This window comes from Populus euphratica, unplaced genomic scaffold (genome assembly GCF_000495115.2).
Source record: "Populus euphratica unplaced genomic scaffold, PopEup_1.0 scaffold152.1, whole genome shotgun sequence".
Classification (NCBI taxonomy): Eukaryota; Viridiplantae; Streptophyta; class Magnoliopsida; order Malpighiales; family Salicaceae; genus Populus; species Populus euphratica.
The window spans coordinates 397,703-419,119 of NW_011500040.1; the positions used below are offsets into that span (position 1 = coordinate 397,703).

At 28.8% G+C, this 21,417-nt stretch overlaps 2 protein-coding genes across 2 annotated transcripts; one reads left to right on the forward strand and one right to left on the reverse strand.

The window, feature by feature from the left end:
• The first annotated feature begins 8,691 nt into the window (after positions 1–8,691).
• LOC105107240 (acetyltransferase At1g77540-like) lies at positions 8,692–9,892 on the forward strand. Its single transcript, XM_011001093.1, has 2 exons — positions 8,692–9,201; positions 9,669–9,892. Exons 1-2 carry the CDS (start codon positions 8,929–8,931, stop codon positions 9,735–9,737), a joined length of 342 nt encoding a protein of 113 aa, XP_010999395.1. The 5' UTR covers positions 8,692–8,928; the 3' UTR covers positions 9,738–9,892.
• Positions 9,893–10,613: 721 nt separating this feature from the next.
• On the reverse strand, positions 10,614–13,803 carry LOC105107241 (F-box protein 7-like). Its single transcript, XM_011001094.1, has 11 exons — positions 13,682–13,803; positions 13,300–13,386; positions 13,116–13,228; positions 12,673–12,789; positions 12,489–12,585; positions 12,145–12,218; positions 11,864–11,917; positions 11,650–11,748; positions 11,451–11,509; positions 11,059–11,218; positions 10,614–10,920 (listed from the first exon to the last, which is right to left on the reverse strand). Exons 1-11 carry the CDS (start codon positions 13,689–13,691, stop codon positions 10,861–10,863), a joined length of 930 nt encoding a protein of 309 aa, XP_010999396.1. The 5' UTR covers positions 13,692–13,803; the 3' UTR covers positions 10,614–10,860.
• Positions 13,804–21,417: the final 7,614 nt, after the last annotated feature.

Sequence of the window (21,417 nt, forward strand, 5' to 3'; positions counted from 1 at the left end):
CTTTTTATTGAAATTAAATTTGAAAATAGTCATTTTAATTAAAAAATATATGTTTTCATAAAAAAAGAAAAAAAAATGTGAATGAGAAAATAATGTTATTAGAATTATTATGGGATTTTTTTAATTTCAATTAGTTATTATTTGATAAACCATGCTGCTTAAAAAAGACATGTTATTGGGGAAAAAAAACAATCATTAATGAGGGAAGAAAATTTTGACTATATATATAAAAAACATTCTCCATATTAATTATGGATTTGCTTACAAATATCTATTTTTATTTTCAAACAAAGAAATAAAAATACATTTTGGAAAGTGTTTTTTTGATAACTTGCTCGCGTCTTTAATGTATTTTCTCAATGTTTCATTGTCAATTGCATTAGGCAATCCACAATGGTCCTCTTCTTGTTTTTTTTTTTCAATCATTAAAAATTTATATAATAAAAGTTTTTAATTTTAATTTTATCATCTCATGTTATGTTAACATGGTTTTATATTTTATAAATTATTTTAATTTAGCATGCTCTTGCATGTTTGAGAAATCATAAGATATTTCAACATTAAATTAAATATTGATTTTACAAAATATTATACTACAGTTAAAAAAAAACTTGAAATAAAAAGAAACAAAATAAAAACACATAAAAAAACAAATCCTTTTTTATTTTTATTGTTTAAAGGTGTGAAAAACTTCAATTTGATCCTTAAAGCTTTTGTTTTCTAGATTTAGTTCATGTTCTTTTAGGTTTTTATGTATTGATCTTAATTTTTTTTTTAATGTTTCAGTCCATATGTGTTGAGGGAGAGAGAGAAAAAGTTCATTCAGCCACATTACGACCACAAAAAAATATTAATATGTCAATGAGTTTGTCTTAGATATAAGAATTCAATTAATATGGTGTTGTCCTTTAAACATGTTAAAAAAGAAGATCAAAATCCATAATGTGTTTTTTATCTAGTTATATTTCAATTTTTAGAGTGATTAAAGGGTTTTTCTAGGATAAAGAATGGATTTATTGAGGTTCTATAATTGTTTTTAGGTATTTTCATGTAAAACTAAGTTAAGAGTTGAGTTTTAGGAGTTTAAATAGTTGACTTTAATTTTCCTACGACCAAAGATGGATGAAAAATAATTGTAGCAAATAACATGTCATTTACTATAGTTTTTTAAGTTAAGCGAAGGGATGATTTATCATGTGCTCACTTGGTTGACTATACCAAGTGTAAAAGCCTAGGCCGAGTTTCGGCTCAAACACCCTTATAGCACATGGAAATGACCTAGTTTAGGTTTAAGCACCAAGACATTGACTTTTTCATAGTTGACCATTAATATATTAAGCTAATATATAGGTGTAACTCAACTTTTTAGAAAATATGTAGAAGTTGAAGAGCGTGATAATTAGTTCATTGAAGAAATCCCTATTTGTTTTTTTAGTCTAAGAAATTTTCCTTACTTTATTTTTATATTTTCAATAATTATAGCTCATGATGCTAGAAAATAACCTTTTTATTTGTGAAATTTATTTTATCCATTTAACATCAATATGAGGTCATGCAATTCTTTTCTTTGTGGATCTTGTTTTGCTTCATTCTTTCTTTCCTTTTTTTGTTCATCTTTTTATTTGCACTACTTGTTTTGCATGAATATTCAAAATGATCATTGCCTTAAAATGCAAAATAATTACCCTGAAAGTATTTGGTCTAATTTTGGTGAAACCTTACTTGTAATAGACAAGAAAAAGTGGGGTGAGAAACACATGCATAAGTCTGCCAAGTTAATTGAAAAATATGAACAGCCTATAAAATCAAACCAAAAGGTGTTGAAATTGATGAATGTGGCACCAAAGTGAATGAAATATAATTAAAGGTTGGAACTTTGGTCCCTAAAGATAAGAAGAGTAGTATGATTGCCTTATTAAAAGAATAAACATATGTGTTTGCATAGTCATACACAAATATACTAAGGCTATACAATATTATCATGTTACACATGCTATTTTTAATACTGAATTACACATTAGTAAAATTAAAGCCAAGAAGAATACGGCCGAATATTCTGATAATGTGTAAGTAATGAGAAACCAGATTCTTAGAAGTGGTTGAATACCATTAATAGGTATCAAATATTGTGGAAGTTTCAAAGAAAAAAAGAAAAGAAAAGTCAGAGTGTGTGTGGATTTTAGAGACATAAACAAAGCTAGTCCTAAAGATAATTTTTCTTTACCTCATATTGATATACTTGTGGATATTGTAGCCAATAATTTAAATATTCCTTTATGGATGGACTTTTTAGGTATAATCAAATTAGCATGGTGGAGAATGATAAAAAAAAAAAAACATTTTCATCATGTATTAGGAAACCTTTTATTACAAAGTCATGCTATTTGGACTAAAAAGCATGAGCAACATAGAAACGAGTAATGATAAATTTGTTTCATGACATGATACATAAAGAAATCAAAGTGTATATGAATGACATGATTTTCAAGTCAAATGAAAAGGAATATCATATCTAAATATTAAGAAAGCTTTTTGAAGAAAATATATGACCAAGTTGAATATGTCAAAGTGCATATTTAAATGAAAATTATTAAAGTTCATAGTATGAAATGAAGGCATTGAAGTTGATATCAATAAATTCAAGGCAATATAGGTTATACTAGAGCCTATAACAAAGAAGGAAATATTCACCTGCTTTGTAAAATAATCCTAGAGTATAAAATGAATATTATCAAATAGATTTTCATAAGATAAAACAATATCTATATAATCAATCATTTTTGGACTCGTTAGTTTCAGGAAGACCATTAATCATGTACTTGACTGTGATATAAACTATTATGAGATGTGTTATTTGTCAGCGTGATAATTCTTGAAAAACATGGCAAGTCATGTACTACTCGAGTAAGAAGTTTATGAACTGTAAATCTCAATATATTTTTCTAAAAAATATATGTTATGGTCTGGTATGGAGTGCATGAAGACTTAAGCATTACATATTTTATTATTGAACTTGGATGGTATCCAAAATTAATGTAATCAAGTATCTCTTTTAAAAGCCTTACTTGTTTAACATATTGCATTGTGGAAACTCATATTGGTGAAATATAACACCATTTATTTGACTATAAGCTAGTGAAAAAAAGTGCTAAAATAGATCATTTGGTGGATAATATAATTGATGATTATGATCCCTTGTGGTATGAATTCCTAAATGAAAAGATTGTGGCTGTTAAAAGAAAAGGAGAAGTCAAGATAGCTAACAAATTTGAACCACTTAGCCTTAATGCGTCTTAAAGTTCGCTTTAACCTATATGTTATGAAGAAATCCATTGAAAGCCTCTTTGGACCACTTAGCTCTAAGTTTTGTCACTACACAAATTTAAAAAGGTTAAGTTCACTCATCTAAATAGAGATAAGAATTGATTTGTAAATGCATTTGTCATATTAGTATCAATAACTCAAATCAACTACGATAAAGAATTACAACCTCTATACATTAAGATAAAAAATGACCCTATTTATTGCTATTAAGTTGAGGAGGAAACAAATGGAAAGCCTTGGTACCATGATATCAGATTGATCATTATAAATCTTGAATATTCAACCGATATGAATAAAATGGATAGAAAAACTCTAAAGATATTGTCAATTTATTATTTCTAAGATGGAGAGATTCTATACATGGGAGGAATTTATATAACTCTATTAAGATGTTTATGTTACACATATCAACATGCATATAATGACATGAAAAATGCAAAAATAGATACTTTTTTACCATGATAGAGAAAAGATGCAATGATCATGCTGATAAGTAAATACACTATAATGACATGAAAAAAAAAAAGGATACTTTTTTACCATAATGGAGAAAAGTTGCAATAATCATACTAATAAGATAAATACACTACTAATTTCTCTCTATAATATAACAACACCTTAACCATTTGCAATACAAAGAATTAATGTGATTTTCCTAAAAAATCAGAAGGCTAGTAACAAATGTCAGTTCATCTTGATAACAATTGACTATTTTAAAAAATGGACTGAAGTGAATTTATATGTCTATATTACTTAGAAAGTGGTTTGAAGTTTATCGAGAAAAACATTGTATGTTGTTATGATTTATCAAAGATGATAATAACATAAAACACTAATAATTTCAATGAAAATATGATTCAGAATTTAAACCAATAATGAAAGATCAATCATCTTAGACCTAAAATGAATGGGTAGTAGAGGTAGTGAATAAGAACATAAAAAAAATACAAAAAATAGTCATTACCTATATATATTGGCATAAATGCTTCTATACATATTGCATGGTTATAGAATTGTTACAAAAACATCTATAAAAGCAAACCCTTACTCTCTAGTATTTAGGATGGCGATAGTGATACCCTTTAAAGTGAAGATGCCTCCTTTAATGATATTAAAAAAAGTAGAGCTGTAAGAGTTAGAATGAGTTAAGGTCTAATATGAAAAGTTGAACTTGATTATTGAAAAGAGGTTGGTTAGAATGTGTCATACATAGTTGTATCAGAAGAGAATAGTTAAAGCCTAAGATAAAAAAAAGTATACCCATGAGATTTTCATGAAGGAGATTTGCTATTGAAAAAGATTTTATAAGTTCTTGGGGAAGATCAAAGTAAATAAACATCTAATTATGAGGGTCCTTATATAGTCAAGAAAACATTTTCATAAAGAGCATTTAGATGACTTTTCTTATGAAATATAAGTATAAATTTAGCCAAATTTTATTCATAGTTTTTATTTTTCCATGTTCATCATATTTCTTTGACACAATTACTACAATGACTTTTTACTTCACAATTGTATTTCCAAAAACCTATATTCCTTAGTCTACTACATGATTGATATTGATATTAATTACACAAACTTGACAAATAAAAAAAGAAAAGTAGAAAAAAAGGAATGAGTTTTATTTCTCGGCTTAGTAAGCAAAATGAATAGTTTAAAAATAAATTAAGCATGAGGATAAAGCAAATGTCCGACAAAGAATTTTATTGAAGAAAGTTACAACAAGGTATTAAAAGACTAAAATAAGGAATGGGAAAAAAATGAATTATGAAAGATAAATTTGAAAGCAATTCGAGGGCAAATGAGATCTTATAATAGAAATTTGCTAATGGATATTAGAGTTGGGAATAAGAGACAAAAATATATAAAAAATAAAGTGGTTTAAAACTAAATTCCCTACTTAGAAGCCAAGAATAAGCAAATAAGTGAATCTAATATTATGAGAATTAAAAGAATAAATTAAGGTCAAAGCCTAAGATGATGAAATGAAGTTCATGCATCTTGAGTGAATTATTTTTCATTTAATGTTGAAATTCATCATCTAATAATTTGAAGTTCATGCATCTTGAGTGGATTATTTTTTATCTTATATTGAAATTTATCATCTAATCATTTTGACCCATTTTAAGTTTGAGGTTGAGGTTGGCCATCTTATAATTTTGATCCATCTAGATTCTATGTTAAAGGCAGTTGCCTCTTGAATAAACTATTTTTCTATTTTATTTATTTTTAGGCTAATCATCTCTCAATGATAATTGCTTTATATATATATATATATAATTGCTTTGTTTTATTTATTTTGTTTTAAGGATAATCACCTCTTGATGAAACTATTTTTTTTTATTTAATTTATTATGAGGTTAGTCATCTCTCGATGAGGAACTTCTTTTTCAATTGAAAGTGGTGTGCACCTTAACTAAACAAATCTAGTTTAGTGGTAAGGTGCTATTTTTTTGTTTTGTTTATTTTATTTAGTTATCTTTTGATAAGACTATTTGTTTGTTTAATTTATATTGAGGGTAGCCAACTTTTAATGATAATTATTTTATTTTATTCATTTTGTTTATAGAGTAATCGTTATTCGATGAGACTATTTGTTTATGTTATTTTTTTTTTTAAAAAAAACCATGCTTCCAGTGTTATTTTTCTTTTCTTTACAAACTTACTATATAAAGTCCAGGGATAGTAAATCTTTAAATATTTATATTCCCTCAATATTATAAAGAGGGGGTAGTTGTCATAACCTTATTTTAATCCACTAATTTTCTAATGTTTTGTCAAAAAATAAATGAAAATAAAAATAATAAAAGGATTGGGGACTGAAAATGAAAGGTAAGAAAAAATAGGACCAAAATTGTAGGGAGTTCAATAAAATAATAAAAGGAGGAAAAATAAAATGATAGCTGAGCTTAATGAGAATTTTGATTGTCATTAAGAAGGAAATGATGAGATTTTGAGTTCATTAAAAACATTAGATTATGATTAAGATGAAAATGAAGAAATTTAACTTATTCTAATAAATAAAGATTTTGATTGTTTTTCTAGTGAAAAAAACCAAGATTGTCATAAAGAAAAAAAATGGTAGTTATATGGAAAGAATCAATCATGTACACTTAAGAAAAAAAATGAAAAATACCATAATTTTTAGATTTTCATTAAAGAAAAAATAAAAAAATATCATTATATGAATTGATATGTTATTTTCCTAATAAGATTTAACATTATAAATAGAAATGCATTAGATAAAAAAAAAAAGGCATGGGAAATATACATAAACAAACATGGAGAGAAGTCTGACAAAGTAAGAAAATAGAAAACAAAATACGAACAAACATATCAAGACAAAAAAAAACCTAACAGTCTAACAAAAAGACAAGATCCTAACCTCCAAAATATCAATAACTAACAACTTCCTTCTTAAACCTAAAATAGCCAACCCCTTCATCTTATCCCCTCTCTCTCAGTTACATCTATAAGACCACCTTTAACAACATCCTCATATCCTTCATAACGTCACCCCCACAAACCCATCTCTATAATAGCAGCTCCATAAACCTAGAATTCACAACAACATAGCTTATTAGTTCCCTATATAGTCAATATTATATAGACTTGCTCATCCTCACGATAGGTCTTCCATCCCCACCACTAAATAGAACAATGTCATAACTCTCATACTCACTTGTATCTCTAATAAACTTACCATAACTTTCTCTTTTTAAACAATTTTTAATGAGACCTAAAATTGCCTACAACCACTATAAATGTTGCCATTATATATGCCCAAACCCATATTCAAAACAATTTAGCAATATTCACATCAATTTTATACCCAAGAACTAGTAGTTTGTTGTTGATTTTGTAGGTTCAAACACCACACATGAGACAAATACGCCTTCCACTTCCCAATATATGTCTAACTTCCACATATGAGGTACACGCATAATCACTATTCATTTCAATTTATATCTAATCCCAACTCTTTCTCAAGGTCAATATTAAATCTTCAATGTGTTGATCTGCTTACTTTGGATATTTTGTAATGTATAATTATGAATTATGTATATTTACTTTGCATTGTAGTCTTGATGTGTGGATGTATATTTGATATGTATTGTGTTTTGCATATATGGATGATATATTTTCCTGTATGTTTTTTGTTTGTTTGTATTTGCTTATATATAGTTGATTTTTTATGCGAGAATATTGTGAAATTCATGTCAAATAATAATTTTTGATATTTTTTTCGTTATGCATTGTTTTGTTTTTATCAAAGAATCAACCTAAGAATGGCACATTCTTCACAAAGATCATGTTCTCAAGAAGTCAAAACTTTATTGTCTTAAAAAAATATAATTAAAAAGTTTTTTTTATCAAATAAAAGACCTAAGAATGATACATTCCTTATAAGGATCCCATCCTTAAGAAGTTGAAACATTGTTGTTTAAAAAATTAATTATTTTGTTTTTATCAAATAAATGATCTGAGGATGGTACATTCCTCGTAAGAATTTCATCCTCAAGAAATCAGAATCTTGATGTTTTCTTTTAAAAAACATAAATAATATTTTTTTTATCAAAATAATCGGGTCCTCCTTATTGTTATGTGTAGGATTATGTTAGATCTATGTGAGCTCACAAATACTTTTTTTTCTTTAATTTACATGGGGTGTTTAAGTTAGCTTGCATGCTCCACAATTAATCCTCATGAATTCTAAAATTAACGACCAAATAAGTCTCTAGTCCTTACAAATACTTTTGAGTATGAGTAATGGTTTGTGGATTTATTTGAAAACATAAATGGGTCATAGCTTAATTTATCATCCACCATTTTTTTTGGGTAAGACACTCATATTTTAAAAGTGTGGATCGAGTTTTATAATCAGTTTAGGTTCTAAATTATTGTCTTAAGTCATTATAGTTTTTTATCCTTAAAAACAAATATACATGTATTAGTTTATGCAAAACCTTTAACATATAAGCAAAAAAGATATTTTTTATCATTAAAAACAAATAAGAAACAATTTATTTTATGTAGGATGTTTTAAGATGATTTTTATTTTATTTTTAATATTAGCACCCCTAACTTTTAAAAAATCAGTTTAAATTTTTAGTTATAAGAAAATAAAACTAGGGGCAACTAATTTTTTTTATTATTATTTTACCCCTTCAAAATCATTAACAGCTAGCTGAGATGTCTTGGCAATGATAATAATTATAATCCAATGGCCATGAACCACAGACCATTTCTGCCCGTAAAACGAGGGGGGGAAATGTAGAAATGTCTGGCCGATGTCATTAGTTCATCTGACCCTTATATTTGTATTTGTTTCGTGATGAACTCCATATACGGAGAGTTCCATCATTTTAAAATGCGAATTATATGTATGCAATTTGGCTACTTGTAAGGATTGATCTGTTTTATTAAAGCCTTATAATTTACCAGATGATGATGGACGGCTCCAATTGACTGGCTAATAAAGTATCTTCACCACCGAGTCTTGCCATCTAGAATCAATGACCGCACAGACGACTTGACCAGAACCACCAAAAACACGGGCACGTAAAAAGGACAGAACACACGAAATCAGACGCTAGAGGAGAGATGGCATCGGCATCGGCATCGGAAACAACAGCATCAGCAACTGAAGGACCCAGAATTGTGTGGAACGAGAAGCAACGCAGGTTTGAAACCGAAGACAGGGAGGCATACATAGAATATGTCCTCGTAAATGATGGGAAAGTGATGGACATATTGCACACCTATGTGCCACGTTCCAAAAGGGGATTAGGCCTGGCTTCTCACCTCTGTGTTGCAGCCTTCGATCACGCCAAGTCCCACTCCATGTCCATCATCCCCACTTGCTCTTATGTCTCTGTAAGTTCAATTATCCTATTAGTTTCTCTTTCTGGGTTTTCCTCCTTTGTTTTCCTGCAGTCTTTGATACTTTTTTTGGCCCTTTTGCCTTTCGGATCTTGTTATTGTGGTATGATCTGTATGCTTGGTGGGTTTATTAATCTTTAGGATATGGATTTATCGTTTTTGTAATATTTTTATATATGCCTCCGGTCGCCTTTGTGTTTTTCATTGACAAATGCAGGAAAATACGAGTAATTAAATTGACATTAACTGCTTTGTATCCTCTGAATTTAAGGCATGAGAATTTCTGCAATTCAATCCATTTCGACTACGATTCAACTGTAAACGTATTTCTTGACTACTGATTCGCATCCTACTGGTCTGATCAGCTACAATTTTTATTAGAACCACAAGCAAAGCCCCGTTACTGTTTTGTGGAGGCATCCGACTTACGAGGCTTTGTTTCTTGCCCCTTGCCTTGGCAGGACACTTTTCTTCCACGGAACCCATCATGGAATCCACTTGTGTCTGAAGAGCTCAAATCCAGCATGTAGCTTGCAGCCGTTTGCCTGCGTTTCTCGAACTGTTTATGTACCCCAGCTAGCGATATCCTAAGTAAACTGTTTTCATTAGGTGTTCTGTGTTATGTTCAGGAATCTCCCATCAGCATAATAAGAATCACTTCTTCGTTTTTCGCTTCCGGGCACTTGATTATTCTCACAGCATTCCTCGTGTAATTCCCACTATCAAAAGTTAACTTGTCCCTGATTTGCAACTTATGATCATCGTTGGTGCTCGTTCAAGGCAACTGCCACATATCAGACAATTTTAGTGCAGAGAAACGATCGAGAAACATGAAACTCCATTGTTTCCCAAATTCTCATGCCATTCAAGAATGCCAAAATGACGTCTGTTCGAAATACTACAGTACAGCATCAATTAGCCCTTCGGTCCAAGCCCAGCAGACAGCATGATCAAGAACGTACATGCTTTGGCAGCGGAGTGATCTCCTATAAATTCCGCACATTCAACTAAAAGAACGACTTGCACATTCAGTATGCGACTCGCACCGCATGCTGAAAATGCTACAGAATTTTGATCGAGCTACATAACCAACCAAATCAATAAATGACCGGCAAAAGTACTGGAAGACACTGAATCTATTTTGTAGCATACAGTTTGTGCACGCATTGATCTAACCAATGGCGTGGGAAATGCATGCCAAGAATGTAACGATCAGCTGCTTCAGAACAAGAGTCATCTACTTCCAACAAACAAAAAAAGGGTCCATCGATGATCAAAGATAAGATATCCTGCATGCCATTTGGGCTCGTGGCTCAGTAATAATTACTAGTTCATGAATCTTAGAAAACTTTCCTTAAAAAGATTTACTGCAACCCCCTTGTTTTTCTTGACACGTTCACATCCCATTTCTAACATTTTTCACCATTTCTAAAGAGACTGAAAAAAAATAATTAACTGTCAAGCGTCTGTGCGCTGCTTCTAATTCTGTGTCCATTATCAAAACAGATAACAACATTTGGTAAACCGCAAAGCATTTCAGCTGATAAATACAATTTTAGAGCATCAAATGGACACAGAAGGAAAAAACGCCATCTGGTACAAAGATATCTTTTCGGCATCTTTACATATTTACAAATGATAAAGGTCCAGGTGCTACCCAGGTACATAATAATCCATCTTTTCCACAGGCAGGTTCAAGACCGATGCTTCCACCTATACAGCACACAAGGTCAAATGTGATAAAAAAAAAAAAAAGCAGTCCAACATAAAAACTAGGACAGAACTTGGCTGCTTAAGCTTTTAATGCTCCATACATAAGGATAACAGCAACATATTGAACACAATGCATACCTCTTCAAATGGAACAAATGTGAAAGGAGCAAGACCCCTATTGTGAGATACCCGTGAAATATCATCCTCAGGCTCAATTACACCATCACTGTTGACTTTAGTTGTAGAAAGTGAGAGTATATCCATCCTATTGTTTGCACCTAATGTTGTTCCTCTCAACCTGCAACGAAGTAATTAACAATAAAAAAGAATGTTGTAATTTGTTTGTAAGCATCCTTAAAGTCTAAAGTTAAAAGAATCAAATAAAAAAAGATATATAATAATAATAGTAAAAAAAAAATGTCACTTATAAGCCAGATCAACACACACAAATACATCTACTTATCTTTTCCATTCATTAAATCAGCACAAACTTCGAGTGTGCAACATATTAAGGCTAGAATGTCCAATACCTCAAGCAGGCTCTCCACATGGTGGGAGGCAAGCCAGGGTACATGAAAGCGGCTTCAATCTGCAAAAAACCAGGTTCTTTATGAGACGGTATAGCATTGCAAATTGTATATCTGTCTAAAATCAGAGATTAATGAAAAACTAAATACAGTAAAAGAATATGACAAACAAAATTGTTTGCAATCTCATAGAGGACCATACCTCGTCATCTGTCAGTGTGTGACGGCCATTAAAAACATCAGTTTTAGAAGCACGAAAATTCATGTATTTCACAACATCTTTTACTGTTTGACCAGAAGTCTAGACAATGAAAAACAACAAGAAAAAATCGTTATCATCGAAGATAGAAAAGCAATGATCCCATTTGATATATGCACTGAAATAAATGCACTTGAATTAATTGCAAGATTGTTACTTTGTAAAGGAACCTGCCAGAAGGAAAAAATCTCATGTAACGGTAATAGCAAACCTACAATAGGAAAGGAAAAAAAAAATTAAAACAACAGTGATTAAGAGAGAACAAAAAATATGGGCAGAAGCATCTTTTATTTCCCTTTCTGAAATATTCCTCTCAGCACCACTGCTTAAATCTTTTCATGTAATATACATGCAACTGAGTTTCATGAGTTGGAACTGCATTCATTCACTGATCACAAGTAGACTAGAAGTGCATTATCCAAACAAGCACCAGCATACCAAGTGAACTGGATTGGTGACGGTCCACTCTCGCACGCCAGCATGAATATAGGTGTTCCTACTGACATAGAGACCTGACATGTAAAAGAAAAATAGTTAACAAAAGTTGAGGGGAAAAAAAAAAAACAGAAGTTTGGATAAGTTTCCTAAAACAGCAAAAAAAATTTACTCAAAACTTCTTATCATACTCCAAATCCATCTTTCTCCTTTTCCAAATAAGATCACTGACTATAGTATATAGTAGATTATATCACTAATGAACTTCCTAATTTTGCAGAAACTAAAATAAGATGAATATTATTCTAAAACTTAGAACAAGAAAGTTAACAATAAACTCCTCTTACCATCAGTACGGATCCTTGGCCTCAAAAGCCACATTTTCCTCCACGAGCTCTCATACTTTGATTGCAAAATTTTATAATTCTCAACCATTCCAGACAGCTAAATCAGGATGAAGGAGAAGCACACATTTAAGCTAGGACACAATAACACAAGAGATCACAGGAAATATTATGAATATCTAACTACCTGCCATGCCTTTAAGCAAGCATTGCGCCAAAATATGGGGTTACGAAGAGTGTATCTCCATTTTCGACAAACACAAGCTGCCCTTCCCAAATCATATGGAGCCATACGTGAAAATACCTGCACAGGAATAAAAAATTGGCTCAGTTACAGAATCCCCTATCTTACCATGCAAACACAAGTTCTTGATATTGGCATTAGCCAGGGCAGTGAAAGAAATGGTATTATACCAAGTAATATTTCCTGCATCACGTTTCATTTTCAATAAGAAGTTAATCATCAATTCTAAATGTTGTGAGCCATAGTAGATTATCAAATTCTACCAAGTACCCTATCCAATACTATTCATGAAAATCACACTGAACATACACACATGTCAATCAAGCAAATAAACCAAAAGAAAACTTGTCAAACATAATAATTTGTTTGATCTTGGTGTGCAATACCTCAAAGAGCAGCTCGTCAGGCAAGCAACGGTGTATCAACGCTGGATCAACATTTACACTTCTACTAGCACTTCCATATGGTGCAACAGGTCGAACATTAACTCCATAAAGATCTGCAACACAAACCTTCAAAAGAATTCACACAAGACAGTTAAAAATATTAGAGAAGGGAACTGGGCATTACCAAGCCATGGTCTCTGTGCAACCAAGTACTGCACCGTCTTCAACTGCAGAGCTGTCTCCAGCTCATCAGGAACTTGTAGTACAAAATCTGCCAAATCCCAAAGCACATTTTATTCAAATTCTCAAAAAAATGCAATCGAATGTTAGTAGAATTTCTTCTTTTGCTCTATTTAGCTGATCATAAAAATTTAGTTAATTAATTAATTAAGAAAAGCTTAATATAACGCTTGAATTATAAATTTCCCATAATCTGGGACCTGAAACAGCCAAATCCACCCAAATTTCAAAATTTCATAATTTCCATTACTATAGAACAAATAATGGACGGTCAAATAATGAAATTGGACAGCGAAAATTAAAAATTAAGAGCAGAATGAGATTACCTGAAGTCATGTGTGTTGAGATGACCCTTCTTTCCTGACGATGAATATAGATAGAAGCTTCTTTCTCTTTTATCGGGAAAATGAAGAACGGCAAATAAAACACACACGCACGCACACAGAGAAACGGTGCTGGGGTGTAGCTGTAAATAGGTCGGTAGTGTTTAAATGGTTGTTTTTTAAAAGTATTTTTTAATTAAAAATATATTAAAATATTAATACATTAAAATAATTTTAAATTATAAAAAATTCAATTTATAAAAAAAAAATATTCTAAAAAGCTTTTTAAACATTAAAATAAACACCTTCGTATGAAAATTTCCATACGCTGTCTGTTGAAATTGATGACGGATTGACCTCGTCTTTTCTTTATGATTCGGTAGAGGGTTGTGAAACGATACTAAGGTTTGCCGTTTTGAACATTGACCACAAAAAATGGTGAAATGCGATTATGGCCACAAAACGAGTTACCAAACGCGGCCAATTAATTCAAATGGAATACGATGTTTGGTAACATGGAAAGTCAATCGTAGAGAGAGAGAGAGAGATTGTGGATTTTTTTCCCTTAAATATCCGTACAATTATAAGGGTTCAAAGTTATAATATATATGTAAATATATAAATTTTAGCAACAAACTAGATAATTTACTTGTGATATGCTGCAAGTTAAGTAAATTTTTTTAATATAAAAAAATTATTTAAATATTGATAATTATTTTTTAGTGAGGAAAAAAAAATCTTGTAAGTTCTATTTGATTTAAGCCGATTGACTTTATGGGTTAAAAAACAACATATACAACCCTAAATAAATTTTCAAAATAATATCTTTTTTAATATTAAAATAAAAATTGATCAAATTTACCCGGGTTAATATATTAAATTCATGATCCAGATTATAAGACCATTATAGCTCTATAAAAAGTAAAATAAACTAAATTATAAAATATAATTCTCAATTAATCTAATATTAAAGAATAAAAAATTTTACTTAAAAAATGACTCGAGGTAACATGTCAAACTTGCAATTCGAATCATAAAAACGAGATAACCCCATGAAAAGAAAATTCAAAACAAATTATAAATTCTAATCCTTAACTAACCCAATATTAAAGTATGAGATTAAGAAAAAAATTAAAAAAATATATAAAAAAATAACTTGCGTTAATCCACTAAATATATGACTTGGGTCATCAAATCAAGATAATCTTATATAAAAACATAATCTTATTTAACTCAGCTTAACTTGTTAAATTTGCGACTTTGATTTTGGTTTTGAGACTGAAATAACCTCATAGAAAAAAAATTAAATAAATTATAAAATTCGATTCTAAATCATCCTTATAGATCTAATGTTAAATGATAATTTATAAAAACTTTAATAAAAAAATAAAAAAAATAAGTTAAGTCAACTCGAGTTAACCATTAAGTACTATTCTCGAGTTATAAGACCAAAATAACTTAATAAAAATACAAACCGAACAAATTATAAAATCTAATTCCTAATCAAATACAATATTAATTGATAAAATTAAAAAAAATCAATTAAAAAGAGAAAAAGAAAGAGAAAATGAGTCAATTGGAAAAATAAAAACCCTAGTTTTAGTAATTATAATTTGATAATCTTCCTCCTCTTTCTAAAAAGCCTCAGAGTTCCTACTTTTTTGTTTATATAAAACTAGAGAGGAAGGGAGGCCGAGGGGATTAATTGTTTTTAAGAGGTAGAGAAGATCACCAAACAAAGGCTGGGGGGTGGGGGTAGATAAATTTAGCTTTTATATCTATTTTGTATTTATATTTTGTTTAGTTTTAATTGAATCAATCTAGTTCCACTCTGATTCAATTGATTTTATATTTTTAAAATTAAAATAAAATTAAATTAAATTTTTATAGGTTTTTTAATCAATTTTGTTAGATTTTTTTTCAATTTGATTTTTTTTATGTTACTTAGTCATTTTGAATATTTTTATTGAAAAAGAAAAGATATTTTACTATAGCCACTTTGGTCATCATGACATGAAAAAATTATAAATAAGATTGATATAAAATAAATTTTCAATTAAAAACTTTTATAATATCAACAAACACATTCATAATATAAATATTTTTTCTATTAAGTAATAATTTAAAATCTTATTCGTAAGGTTGTGTGGATCTATTGCCTAGTTTACACCTTTTTCAGCCTCGAACCCCTTCTATTTCTTTTTTCGAACACCAAACTCAAAGATGAACCGCACAAAACTCAATCAAAAAACCTCACATGATTATTCTCAATATTCCTCGAACACCGTGTGGATCTTCAATTTGGAAATATGTAATATTAAAGCAAATATCTAATAATAATTGTTTTGTACAACCATATGATGAAACTTGCTTTTTTCATTTTCGGTTTTTGAGTTGCGTTTTCCCCATCAAACTGAACTTTGCCTCGCATAGTTAAGATGAGTGGATCGGTCCATGACCTCCCATGCACCAAGAAAAAGGGCAATACAAATCTTCGTCAGTGAGGCCTAAGATCCTCCGGCTTCCTTCAAGTTTCAAGTCATAGAGCAAAGCAGAATGAAAAAGAGGAGAAACATTCTGTCCCCCCCCGAAGCCCAATATCCTGTGGGCCTTATAAAGTTAAGTCTTTTCCCCCCTTTTAAGCTGATATTTAAGGTTCCCAGTAATTTGATTTTTTGTTTTAATCTCGAGAAGGATCAAGGTTTATTGACGGGTAGCTGCCACAATTTAAGATATACATATAATCCATATAGCACGGCGGTAATAGCATCCATTAAAAGAGGAAAAAAGTCCAAGTCAAGATCCCATGGTAACATTTTGTCAACGATATAAATTGAAAGAAGACAATCCTGCCTTCAAATCCTCTTGTTGCATCAACAGTTCTTTTTTACTGATTTTTCTTCGTTTGAAAAGCACCGATACCTGAGCCTCGAACGCAGCATCTTGGATGATCAAATGGGTGGGGGGGGTGGTGGGCAGAAAAACAAGAAAAGACGCCGGTGCATTTTCCACGTTTGGATAACTCTAATTTCTATGCCAAGTCCTTCGGCGCACACACCTGCCGCCAGTTGGATATCAGAGAGTCCGGAATTATTGACGTGGTGAAGAAGAAATTATTAACGTTTATGAAACGGGCATCCCTCTACTCGCCGAGGGGAGGGTGGCAGGCAATTATAGAGATAATTTTGGGGATAAAGTCGTCGAGGTAAAATCACAAACAATAATGGCCTGCTTTCATTCCATGATTCTTTAACGTGGAGGCAATTTCTTGATTCTTGAATTGGATTTCTTCAACTTTAAAGAAGATTAGACATTATAATTCAAGAATTGGATCAATGGTCTAAATCATTAACTTGAATAAGCATAGATATCTAATCATGGAAACGATAATAGTAATGCACTTGGAAATAAATGATTTCAAAAGATTGTAAACGAAAAAAGAAGAAGAAGTGAATTTGCATGGTGATCTATTATTGTTTTGAAACGAAGAAAATAGAGATAAAAAATATTTAATCTGATTTATATATTTTCAAAACATATAGAAGGCATAAATCTCTAAAAGTAATATTTTTTATTTTTAAAATATTCTTATAAAAAAAATTTTAATTTCAAAAATATTCAATTAAAACATGTAAAAGTAAAGATGGTTATTAACATAGTTTTATAACCAAATTTGGTAGTTGATTCGAGACAAAACCTAAATCACAGGTCAGGTTGACTTGAGTCGATATAAGAATAAAAATAATTATTATTATAGTCCTAAAACTCGATTTAGAAGTCAATACAAGCAAGGCCTAAATCACGAGTGAGAGTGAATGTTGATTCAAATCAATATAATAACAAAAATAACTATTATTGTAGTTTTAAAACTCGACTTGAGCTTGACCCGGGGTAAGACTAGGATTTTATCATAGTTTTAAAATCCAACTTAGGAGGTTAATCGGGGAATGGTTAATATCACAGGTTTAGAGGATCAACACAAGTTGCCTTCAGTCAACATATAAATAAAAATAATTTTTATTATAATTTTAAAATTCAACTAGAAAATGGACCCAAGACAAGATTAAAGTCATGAGTTAGGAGCGTCAACCCATCAAGTTGGTCTTAGTTTTATAATTAGGGTTATTATAGTATTATTAATTTTAAAATTCAATATAAACTAAAATAAAAATAATAATAATGTCTAATTATATTTTTAAATATAAAGTTTGCCAATAATACATATTAATTATTTTTTTCATATCTTATCTATTATAACCAAACAAGATACATAAATAATCATTTTGTTTTGTATATCACTATTAAATATAATTCTATTTCTGTATTCTTCTATGTTTTGTCTTTTTTATTTTTACTATTACTTTTTTAAAAAAAAAAATCATCTTCTATGTTTTGTCTTTTTTATTTTTATTATTACTTTTTTTTTAAAAAAAAAAATTAAGATTATAACAAAACAACACCTTTAAGACATGAAACATCATATCTTAAAAGTTGAAAATGTTTAAGAGAAAAACTTGTTTCCTTGAGTTGATACCTCTTAAACCACTCATTCTTTCCTTTATGTTTGAATTATTAAGTGAAAATCAAGTTTGTTATATAAGTTTTATAGTTAAACAAATCTTTTAACGGGAAAGAATTCTTTTATAATACAAATTAGTCACTATAAAATATATTGAATTAGAAAAATTAAAAATTCATTTATGTAATATGTCAATATTTTAATGTATATAGTTAGTAAAATAGAGTGTTTAATATTTTTGTTGTATGTCAATATTTCATTATTTTAAAATTCTTTTATATAATTTAGGTATTACTAATTATGTATATATTATTTTAATTATTATTCTTAATTAAAGAATTTTATATAATTATTAACATCATCTATCTTATTAATTCTTTATGAAAAATAAATATTAACAAAAAAATATAAAAAAGGATTATTAACTAGTTTTTAAATCAATTTTGAACAAACGATTGGATAAACAAGCATCCTCCATCATACAATTAGGCATGCTGGCATTTGATTGCCAAGCGTTTAGAAATAGAAATATGATAATAATTATAGTTTAAAATATATTTTATTTAAAAATATATTAAAATAATATATAATTTTTTTATTTTTTAATATTAACATATCAAAATAATTTGAATATATTAAATAAATAATTTTAAATAAATTTTTTTGTAAAGAAATAATTTCAACAACATCCCCAAACAATATCTTAATTTATAAGTTCCAATCATGACTAATTGTTTGACCATCGTGCTCCTACTTAGCAGAGGTTATTAATACTAAGTTTTGCCTTTAAAATTAAGATTAGATTAATTGTTCAACTATAATTAGAATTTGATTTTCTAGATCAATTTAACATGTGTATTCGAATGGGATATGCAATTTTAAGGCAATAAACTAACAAAGAAAAAGGTATTCATAATATTTTGACTGGTCCCATCACGCATTTTCAATACAATTTCGAGTTCTATACTTTACAATAATTTTCTACAGCCTTTTTTAAATAAATATATGTTAATTTGTTTTTACTTTAAAAAAATTTAATTTATTCTATTTGATGTGGAATTTATCAGGAGTGATTATTTTTTATTTAATTTATTTTTATAAAAAAATATAACTAGGCTAAAATTTAAAAAAAAAACTTGAAACTAAATTGAAACCGTTCAAACCGACCAGTTGCGGTTCGGTTTTTTGGATTCAGAGTAGTTTTGTTTAATTTTTTAGTTTGGCTTGATTTTTTTATTTTGATTCAGTTTGGTTTGGTTTTTTTATTTTAAACTTATAAAACCAAAATCGAACCAAATAGGTTATTTTTTTAAAATTTTAATCGGTTTTTTCACTGTTCAGTTTTTTTGAATTATTTTTTTTCTAGTAATCGGTTTTTTCACTGTTCAGTTTTTTCAATTATTTTTTTTCTGGTTTTCTTGGTTTAATTAGTTTTTTTATTTTTTTTACTCACCCCAATAATCTACATCATGTTAAATCATATAAAATAATTAATACAAACCATAAGAATTAATTCTAACAATTTATATGAGAATTTATTGGAAACATACATTGTAATTCTCTTTTAGAAACTAGATATAATTATTTGTTTGTAGTTGTTATAGACTTTTTGAAACTCTCTCAATTGAATTTGAATTGATACATTGTTAAATCTATTTTATTTACAATGTTAAATTATTTTCTATATTTGATTTTTTTGAATTAATTTGAATATTAAATGAAATTAAATTTATTAAAAAAATGCAAAAACAAATTAGAAGAGAGAACATCAGATTTATTACAGTAATTTTTTAAAAATTTAATTATGAAAATAATATCTTAAAAATAGTCACCCTTTTCTTTTCTCTTTGCCTTCAAAAACCAGCAGTAAATACAAAGTAAAGGGTAGTGTTACAGTAACGTTTAAAGAAACATGAGTTATAGTTGCAGAAGAACATGTATAATATTTAAATGTTAGCATATCGAGAGAAATATTCTGGCTTCTTCTTTGAAGAGCTCCAGCGCCATATTCTCATTACCTGGAAGAATAACACGTTTGTTATATATTAATAGGGTAAGGTGCCTTTTGCTCTGCCACTACAAGCATAGGTTTGGCTAGCGGAAAGATAGGCTCCCATAATGTGATGTAGTTTTACACTAACAACTCTAATGGAGAAAAGGGAATTTATGTCCCTCTATTAATGCATTGTATAGTGATTTTTTGAATAATTAGAATTACAAATTATGGTATTTTTAAAAATTATTAGCATTGTCAAGATTATGATACTTTTTGACACTTGTCCATTTGACAAGGATATTTATTTTATTTAAATTTAATTTAAGAAAAGTTCAAGAATTTTTTTTCAACATTCAATGTTTCATCAAAAAGTTTTTTTTAATATATATATATATATGATTTTTTCTCATAAAATATCTAATAAATAATTAATAATACATGATAGGCTTATTTATATCTTCTCTTCTTTAAAATGTCTATATTTATGTCATTTTAAATAAATATAAAGGTTTTTGTAAAGAAAATTAAAAGAAACTAAAAGATATAGTAGATTTATTGTAGTAATTTTTAATGTTGCCTAAGACTTATAATTACTGATTGAAACTATAAAATTATAATTTTTTTTCTTATCAACAAAAACATAAATAACCTTGGAAACAAGGGTATGTTGGTATTTTTTTTAATTGCACAATAAAATGACTTATATGTTCTTTTGATTAAAAAATAATGGATTGATTGGAAGGCACACTCTTGGTTCTTTTTCTTTTTCTTTTTTTCATTTCAAGTACACACTAAACTAACTAGAATGTTCTTATATTGAAACTTTCTCTACTCTTTATTAAGGGTTTTTTTTTGTCTTTTTCTCTTTTTTTTTAATTATTAAGTCTGATCAAAAACACTTTAGTATTTATATTTATATGAATGTGCGCGCGCACACATATATAAAGTTAATTACATGTGAAATTTATATAGGTGCATGTATTGTTTAGACGATGTGTCAGGAGTCATTTGACAACTAAACTCTAATTTTTATAATGATATTTTCTCTATTCTTGGTTGGTACAATTAACAAAAAAAAAATTTAGTATCAATGGCCATTTCATTTTTTTTCCTTCCTGTCTCCTCTTTAATTTTAGAGCCTTCCATTGGATATTTTCAAAGCAACCATTTGATTTTTCTTTCTTTCATATTTGTTTTTTTTTTTTTTTTTTTTTTTTTTTTTTT